Source organism: Artemia sp. Qi Xiang Cuo, chromosome 1, assembly GCF_049724085.1.
Source record: "Artemia sp. Qi Xiang Cuo chromosome 1, ASM4972408v1, whole genome shotgun sequence".
In the NCBI taxonomy this organism is placed as follows: Eukaryota; Metazoa; Arthropoda; class Branchiopoda; order Anostraca; family Artemiidae; genus Artemia; species Artemia sp. Qi Xiang Cuo.
The window spans coordinates 58,533,595-58,543,544 of NC_142794.1; the positions used below are offsets into that span (position 1 = coordinate 58,533,595).

Below are 9,950 nucleotides of genomic sequence, written 5' to 3' on the forward strand. Positions count from 1 at the left end.
AAGAAAATATTAGCCCTCACCCGACCCTGAAAAAATGCTTAATACAGTTCCAAGTCTAAGACACTTGAATTCTGTTATTTTGCATTTGACAAAAACTATTGAACAGATCCAAAAAATTTAACACTGACCAAATACATTCTCGCCAGAAAACAAGCTGAAATTCTAATTTATATTGAAAGATTAGAAACAGTAAAATAAATATATTTGCAAAAGAAAAAAATGAAAAAAAATACACAAGCATGAGAAAGTGAGAAGCAGAGTTTAAAACTAAACTTACTTTGCTTGGTTCATGAAGCTTGTTGAATATAGTGAAAAAAAGATAAACATTTGCTATTGATAGCAGCACATTAGTAAGTCTCAGTATTTGGGTTGTACAGAGCTGTGCCAATTCTATTCCAAGAATATTTGCTGTTGGGTATAAAAGTCCAATAGATAAGATATAGAGTCCAGGTAAAGTTGTAATCTTTTCATCCCACTAAAAAAAAAAAATATATATATCATACAGCATTACATATTACCAACAAACAATGCACGCCCGCATTTGCATTCTATCTGATAAACAAAGGTTTGCTTTCCTGCACATCAGTTAAAAGTCCAAGAGAAAAGCAAAAGAAACTATCCAAGCTTGTATTATAAAAAATATCCTCACAAATAAAACCTTGATAAGGTCAACTCGATTCCTTCAAACATAAGTTGAGATTGATAATAAATGCTTCAATCATTACCAAACAAGTTGAATAAGAAAGCTATAGAATTGCCATTGCTAGCAAATCAGTGGGAAGGCATGGACTTCATGCATCAGAAAATTTCTTGATGCTTTATATTTCTGGATTGATCTTTTTCTCTGCTGACTTTCATGTAATAATTCTCTTAAACTGCTTCTGTGTTTGATTAAAGGGTTGTAAATTAATTTAATTTGTTTAAATGTCTGGGTTTCCATTTTCTGAAATATTAAAGGTATTATTGGCATCTGAAAGTTCTAGTATATTGGGGTTAGAAGTGAAAATAAGATATAAGTTTCACATGTGTAGTTATTTCCTCTCTTGATGTGTCTGAGTTAAGTCCCTGTCTAATACTCGTTTTACCTGTACCTAGTCAAAACTACTGGACATAAACTTTATATTATAAACACAGAGTTTATAGTTAAAGAGATCCTCCCGCCTCCTCTACAAGAATCCATAACTGTGATTGATTCAGCTATGTTTACCAAAGTAAATAACTCTGTCTTACTCGGCTACACTTCCAATGCAATCTACTCACCAGCAAAAAGCAAGGTTTACAAATTAGAGAAGTATTAAATTTAAAAGCAAACAAACCACAGCAATATAAAGATTAATAAATTACACATAGTCTATAGACATTAACTTTATTAAAGCCATCTCTGGCTATGCAGGATATAGTCACATACCCATAGTAAAATGCATTACCTTTTCAAATGAAAAATACTGCCAATAATGCTGACAGGTTGTTTGAGACTTTCATTACAGGTCTAAGCGACCATGAACATGTTAGATGGGTTAATATAAGGCAAGGTTTCAGAAAATTCTTTTTATTTTTCCATAGACTATTTACAAAAGAATAAACGAAAAATCTTCCTTTTGAATTCTTTGAACTTGCATTTAATCTGAATTACAAAAGAAAAAAAAATTATTTATTATTAAGTAATCTTAAAAAAAATATTCATCAAAAGAGGTTTACAGAACATACGTAGAGCCAGAAAAATATCTAAAATTGACCAAAAATGGTTTTCTTAAGCCTTCAAGCCTCCCTCTAAGAAAATTTCTAGGAGACCAAATTTTGGGTTGAATAAAAATAATCTAAAATGGTTTAAGTCTGTATAATCTGAGTGTCATAACATATTGTAAAAATGTTTAGTTACTATTTGTAATAAGGCCTAATGTACTCAAAAATTACTTGTTTTGTTGTTGTGTTCCACATTATTTTCTTCTTTGCCTTAGTGGGTCATTGTTCATGTTAAAAGTTTATTTAATGTTTTTACAAGATGCATTGCCTGGAGTATTTTGGCTAATTAATTGAGACAAATAAAACAAAAAGCCATGAACAAGTTGTTACAAAACTAGACAAAAGTTACAAAACTAGACAGGAATGTTTGGAACCTTTTTTTCATTTTCAAGATTTAGCAGATATAGGTCTCTCACTTTGACTGGCCAGAATCAAAAACTTTATGGTAACAAATCATAAGTAAAGAGGAACCAGTGCCAATACAGGCTAAAACACTAAACAAAAAAAGTTCTGAAACAATGTATACATCAAAATATTTTCAGTTTTATACCATGGTTAATTGTAAGGTACACTTCAATGGTCAAACCACTGTAACATATATTTTGTGCTTACTAGGAAATGGACAATGTCTATTGTGTCTAACAATGCCCAACAAAACAATGTATACATCAAAATATTTTCAGTTTTATGCCAATTCTAATTGTAAGGTACACTTCAATGGTCATACCACTATAACATAACTTTGCGCTTACTAGGAAGTGAATTGCTTCACCATCAGATTTGTCTAGATTTTCTAGTTTAGTTTATCAAGCGAATTAAGGAAACACTAGCTAAATATAACTTTATACACTAACTTTAAGGAAAATCTATAACATTTTGGAAAATGCCTTAAAACATTCTAAAATGCTTACTTAGGTAGATATTGTTAGTAGATTCAGTCCATTCACCCCCCCCCCCCCAATGTGCAAATATACAGATCAAATTATATACAATCTGGTCAATGAATTTTCAACAGTACAATTTGTTTCTTCCTGATTCTTGTTTACTGTTAAATTAATAAAAAGAAAATAGTTGTAATCTTTATAATTCATTGAGAATATATAAATCTGGTGAAATTCTAGTTTGGGACTTTTTGCTAACTTTCAGAAATGAGTCCAGGGCCAAAAATGTACCATGGGAAGATTTTTTTAAGCTACTATATTGACCTTTTTTCTGATTTCTACAGCTTAGCAAATTGCATACATGGCTGCTAAATAAATCACCTGAGTTTTGACAAAAAAAAAAAAAAAAAAAAAAAAAAAAAAAAAAACAGTAAACCTTAATTTTTAGATTTCAATCTACTTTTCATTGGCTTTAGTTTTAAAAAAATGCAATTCTTGTTATTTCAGTAGAATTTTAAGCCATATTAAGTGTTCTTCCCTAAATTCAACAAATGGGGTGGCAGACCTTTAAAACCTTATAAATTTGGAGTAAGCAAATATATAAGGGTGAAAACCTATTCCATGCACCTCATTTGAGGAGAAGATCTATTTTGCTAGGTTTGACTTTTATAACACAAAGATTCTTGAAAGTAATCAAAAGCCAGTGACCTCTGGAGGGAAAAGGAGTGAAGGTAGGTGCATCAAAATATCTTCCTGGGAGACCATTACCCTTTTTTTCAAAACAGTCAATAGTCACCAAAAGCTTAAAAATGTGTTTCTAAAAAACTGTTGTGAGAAAAAATTACATTTTCTAGCTGTTTAAGGAAAAGTAACTATTATTTTCATTAATCTTAATAGTAAAAGAAAACTAATTTGCAGAAATTTTTACAGAAACCCCTCAAAAATGACATCAGTTTTGGTGTAACATAACAAGAGAAAAAGATATCACATTTAAGGGTGCATAAACATGGGCATACAGAGGGGGAGGCTAATCAGTCCCTAGACAAAGAGGGAGACAAGGTCACAGAGGAAATTATCCAGCATATACTGAAGAAGATTATTAGAAATAGCCATCAAGCGTTGATAAGCATCATATTAGAATAATCAAGTGTTGATAAGCAATACTCAGAAGCTAAAGAAAATATCTGAATTTGTGTTCCAAGTCAATAATGAATTTGTGTTGAATCAGAAGTATAATATGCATCAAAACAATTGAGAGTGAGAAAAACAATCAGAATTATTTATAAATAAAAAAGGATTGCATAAAAGAAACTAAATTAAAAATAGATCTCAAAACTTGAAACAGACAAAAACAAAAATGGAGCCAAAGAAGCATCACAAATAGGAAATAAGCAAAATTGGCAAAAGAAAAGGGGGAAATAATTATTGTAACAATACACCATCTACTAAAAAAGAAATAATGTAGCTGTTTTGTTAAAGACATGTAACAAGAATTATTAAGGTACTCCATAATAAGACAATGACAATTTTTGAAACCTCTCAGTAACAACATGGATTGGAGAGCAAGTTGGGTTTGATGTGAAGGCTAAGCAGGAGAGCTGGCATCTAAGGTGGTTTTCCATAGTTCTCCAGTTGGCTGATTGATCCTCCAGGACAATCAAATCACTTTCTGCAGTCTTCTAGCAGATTGGAATACCATTTTCCATTGTAGAAATTATCAGCCAAGTCTCTAAGGTGGAATTGCATGATGGAATTGAAATGTCCACTACAGAGATTGTTGAAAAGTGTACAATTATAGGCACACATGAAGACAATACCTTTTTATGTTTTTGCAGATGGTGAAATTCAAGTGTTTTTGCATCAGTACTCTCAGAATCTCAGAATTAGCTTCTGAATCACAACTTAAAAGAATCTCAGAGACAAAGCAGCCTGTTGCTGCTAGGGCACTAATTAGGTATTTTTTGTAATCTCAAGCAGGAAATTGATTTTTGAATCTCATACTCAAATGGATGAAGAGATTGGTTTTCTGTGGTTGTCTTTTACTATTCTCCAGCAGTCTCAAGAACACCAAATTATGGTTCTAATCATCCAATCATCTAGGAGACTGGAATCAGAAACACCACAGAAAACAGCCTCTAATGAGGTTGTGAAACTTAGGTTGGGGTTGCAATTAATTTAGTACATATGTTAGAATGTCCCCAGTATGGGTACGGTATTGGAAATGGTGGACTTGCCAAAACACAAGCAAATTCTATCTCCCCCCCCCCTTTCTTTCAAGGTGGTAATGCATGTAGATTTAAGGAAGAAGATTATGGGATTTTGCTTTCTTTGTAAATGATCCTGGGCAAATACTTTTGGATCAACTTAGTTTTGTTGCAAGTTTACTTCAAAGTTGTGAATACAGGACTGGACATGTTCTTTCCATTAACAGCCTGTCACATGATAAATAAATATTTTGGTTGCATCTTTGGACAATCAAATCTATTTAGATGTTTAAGCACAGATATTAGTGGGTTTGCTTGTTTGACAGTATTTGAAACATGTATATTCTACTTATGATTAATAGAAATTGTTTCACAAAAGATTTAATCTTGTTTCATTAGCATTTATATTGGGATAGGGTCTAGAAAAACACAGCAGATTTCAAGAAGTTTATTGTCATTGCATTTGACTTTGTGGTATTTGCTTTCATTATTCTTCTTTGTACTCTGTGCCAACCCATATTTTACTTTTGTGTTTTAAAGGCTGAATTTATTTATCTTGCATTACATATGCAGATGATATATTACTTATTAGCCATTCAAAGTTAAGTCTAATTGAGTCAACCCAGTTTGTTTCTAAGCTGTTTGAAAAAATTGGCCTTATACTTGATGCTGCAAAATATGAATATTTACTTTTTAATGCCAAACATCAAAGCAGTGATTTGAGTTGTTCTTCTTTTAAAGTTCAGCTAGTTTTAGCATTGAGTTGGCTTGCGATTAGTACTGCTCTTCTGTATTGGTTATCATCCATTCTGGTGCATTTTTACACATCAAGAATGAACTTAAGTAGGGTCAAGCTGAAGTTGTTCTGAATTGTGGCAGTTGGGCTATTCACCTAATGCTGATATACCATCAGCTCCCTCTCTATCACAGAATCAGCTCCTCCCCCCTCCTTACATAAAAAGCTATGTATGCCCATGTGAATAAGGGGCTTTAAATTGAATTTTAAGTAAAAAGAAAATTATATTTAGAAAGAACATAAAAAGCCATTGAGTGGCATGTTTACTGAGGCTAGTTCATAGCTAAGTAGCCTAATGGAAATATCTCCAAATTTACCCAAAACATTACTATTTTTTGTAGGCCTGCAAGTTTTATTTTACATGTGCCAAGCCTATCAGGTAAATTTCTACCAAATCATATTATTGAGTTAGGAATAAAGTGAATACACCATTTGATGACTTTTTTTTATGCTGATTAAGAATATAATAAGAATTTCTAGCCTATCGGAAATGAATTTCAGCCCCCCCCCTATATATGCCAATTCAGGGTCAGGTTAGGTTCTAGAAATATATACCCTGAATTGGCATATATAGGGGGGGCTGTAATTCATTTACAATAGAAATGATTACTATATTCGGGGAAGGTGCCCAATGGATATTCTTTAAAAAATTACATTCTATAGAATATAAAAATAATATCCAACTACACTTTGTATCAAGACAAAATATCATGCTAGACAGATAATAACATTTTTAAGACTCTTACACCTTTACCTACCTAGCTGAATATTTGACAGTCTATGCAATAGGCTATATAGAATATCTACCTAGTTGGATACTAGGCTAACATAGCTTAGTGTTTTGGATATATATCCAAATAGGCAGATAAGAAGATTCTCTAAGCAGTTTTGGGTTAATATCCAACTAGCCAGACAAATTGTTTCTCTTAGGAACAGCAAGAATATCCACCTAGTTGGATAATAACGTAGCTTAGTGTTTCTGATATATATATCCAACTAGGCAGATAAGAAGATTCTCTAAGCAGTTTAGGGTTAATATCCAATTAGCCAGATAATTCATTTCTCTTAGGCACAGCATGAACATGTAACTAGGTGGATAATACCAAGTCTTGACACTTCTGATATAGCCTATATCCAACTGGGAGGATAAGTAAATTCCATTACACAGTTTTCAGATAATATCCAACTAGCCAGATAAATTGTTTCTCTTAGGCACAGCAAAAATATCTAACTAGGTGGATAATAATGTAGCTTAGTGTTTCTGATATATATCCAACTAGGCAAATAAGAAGATTCTCTAAGCAGTTTGGGGTTAATATCCAACTAGCCAGATAAATTGTTTCTCTTAGGCAGAGAGAATATCTATCTAGTTCAATAATAATGTTGCTTAGTGTTTCTGATATATATCCAACTAGGCAGATAAGAAGAGTTTCTAAGCAGTTTGAGGTTAATATCCAACTAGCCAGATAATTCCTTTATTTTAGGCATAGCATGAACATCTAACTAGGTGTATAGTACCAAGTCTTAACCCTCATAATATATCCAACAAAGCGGATAAGTAGATTCCAGTATACAGTTTTGTGATAATATTGAAATAGCCAGATAATTTGTTTTTCTTATGTACAGCAAGAATATCTAACTATGTGGATAATAATGTGGCTTAGTGTTTCTTATATAAATCCAACTATGCCGATAAGAAGATTCTCTAAGCAGTTTGGGGTTAATACCCAACTAGCCAGATAATTTGTTTCTCTTAGGCTGAGAGAATATCTACCTAGTTGGATAATAATGTTGCTTAGAGTTTCTGATATAGATCCTACTAGTCATATTAGAAGATTCTATAAGCAGTTTGGGGTTAATATCCAACTAGCCAGATAATTCATTTCTCTTGGTGGAACAGAATGAACATCTAACTAGGTGGATAATAACAAGTCTAATTCAACTAGGAGGATAAGTAAATTCCATTAGGCTATGCAGTTTTGGGATAATATCCAACTAGCCAGATAAATTGTTTCTTTTAGGCACAGCAAGAATATCTAACTAAGTGGATAATGCTGAATCTTAGATCTTCTGATATATATTTAACTAGGCAGGATGTTACTTAACTAGCCTACCTAGTTTGATTAATATCAGAAGGGCTGGGATAAAGTATTATCCACCAAGTTAGATGTTCATGCTATGTCTAAGAGAAAAAATTGTCTGACTAGTTGGATATTATCACTAATTTGTATGAAGAATTAACTTATCTGTCTAGTTATATATATATCACAAACATTAATTTAAAGTGTTATCTACCTAATTACAGATACTAAGTTGGCTTTTATGCTCTATTTTATTTGGCTAGCAAGATAAAACTATTTTTCTTTTAAATTTCAATTATTTTCTTAGTTAGATAATTTCTTATTTGCTTAAAAGGATTTTTCTGATAGCTAACTAGTTGGATAATTTTGGCAATAACTAAGTATGGTTGGATATTATTTTTAGGCTACATTCTATAGAATAGAAATTTTTAGATAATATCCATTGGGTATACTCCCCTATATTCGTAATCAGTGTAAAAAAAGGCATTGAGTGGTATGTTCACTTTATTCCTAACTCAATAATATGATTTGGTAGAAATTTATTGCCTGTCAGCCTGCTATTGATGAAAAACATGAACACAAATGTATGTCTTGATAAGGCTTTGGAAAAGTAGCCTAGAGTGACACTAGGATAAAGAAAATATGCCAATTGTCTAAATAGCCTAGGCTACAAGCAGAACTAGGTCTCAGTTACTTTTTTATTGGTGTCAAGCCTTTGTTTTTGATAGTCATGAAGTACATAAACCATTACTTACATGAGTAAAATTACCTGAACAGTAGTTTTGGACTTGAGTCACATGAAAAACCTCATCTATTAGCTTCCCTGGTTGAACAGTACTGACTATATGCCAGAATAAAAAGGCTATTATTGTGTAGAATCCCAGAATAAGTCCTAGACTATATTTATACGACATTCCTCCTTTGGCTCTCGATCTGATCCAGACAGTGATATCAAAACTATCAAAACTTTGAATTTGTTGCTCAAACTCAGCGTTGCCGCGAAATCAAAAATAAAATCCCGATTTTTCTTCAAAAAAATCCCCAAATTTCAAAAAAATCCCGGAACACGGTTGTTAGGTTGTACAACATAGGGTTGCACAGTGATGACGTAAAAATCAAGGCGCGTAATTCGAAGTAAGGTGAAACGTGGTTTCTAGTCACAACTAACAACTGATTGTCCGTATTCCTTGTATTATTTCGACGAGAAAACGTTTTGTTGGATTGGTAGGATCTACGACAAACATTTTAGGCCAAAGCAATTTGCCAAAGTTCCGAGAAAACCTGTCGACGCATCGAAATTTCATCGCTATTTGAATTTCCCGCCCAAGAATTGACGTCACGCTTCGCACCAAATAGCGCGTCCAGGCTATCCGTTTTATGGAAAAATGGGACGGAAATCTGGAAAAAGGAATATTCGTCCAGACTAGACGTTTTTTTCAAAAACTTGGTGGTTTAAAAAAAAAAAAAAAACACCACAAATTAACAAACCACAAATTAACCAGCCATCCTTATCAAATCTAGTTTTCTGAGCCGAAACCTATAGAAAACAAATCTAGAGCCTTAGTTAAACAATTCACCTTTTTTCTATTCAAAACCATCTTAGACAATTATATTAATTTATCACTCATCGTGTCTAATCGTCTCCTTCTTTTGGAATTTTTCCAGAAAAGCTGTCCACACTACCACTTCCGTCCCATTTTTCCATTTTCTGACCCTCTGATAATTCCTGCCCATAAAACGGAAAAATGGGACGGAAGACCTGTCTACAGTCCCAGATTTCCATCCAATTTTTCCAGAAAATGAATAGTCTGGACGCGCTAATATTTAGTATGGCTTAACAAGCGGTAAAAATTGCCTTTTATCACGTCTTCAAACGTCCCTTTCCTTTTTACCATACCTGCTTTTCTGTTTAGTGAAATTCTCGCCAATCAAGAAGCGGACCGTGGAACTATCATTTGTCTTACAAAAGCATCCTTTTGAAATCTCAAGGCCCAACTTTACAACCCAAAAAACCTGGACTATGAACGTACTAAAATCTGAGAAAAATCCAAACGATATCATTCAAACATTCAGTACACGGATTCTTCATTGTATAAAAAAAAGGAATCTGCTGCTTTCACACGAAAGAATTCGGAAGAAAAATAGACCCCGTTTTTCCGAATTTTGGTACTGAGAATCCAACTTTCTTGGTATTAAACTCAGCCTTTTGTTATTTGAAGAGAAAACTGTAAAGCAACGGTCAGAA

At 32.9% G+C, this 9,950-nt stretch overlaps 1 protein-coding gene across 1 annotated transcript in view; it reads right to left on the bottom strand.

The window, feature by feature from the left end:
- The window catches only part of Alg10 (alpha-1,2-glucosyltransferase Alg10), a 28,234-nt gene extending 19,565 nt beyond the window's left edge, over nucleotides 1–8,669 (bottom strand). The window contains exons 1-2 of the mRNA XM_089085723.1: nucleotides 8,461–8,669; nucleotides 278–475 (exon numbers count right to left, since the gene is read on the bottom strand). Coding sequence (XP_088941849.1) covers nucleotides 278–475; nucleotides 8,461–8,619 — 357 coding nt within the window. The 5' untranslated portion in view covers nucleotides 8,620–8,669. The remainder of the gene's footprint in view (nucleotides 1–277; nucleotides 476–8,460) is intronic.
- Between the last annotated feature and the right edge of the window lie 1,281 nt (nucleotides 8,670–9,950).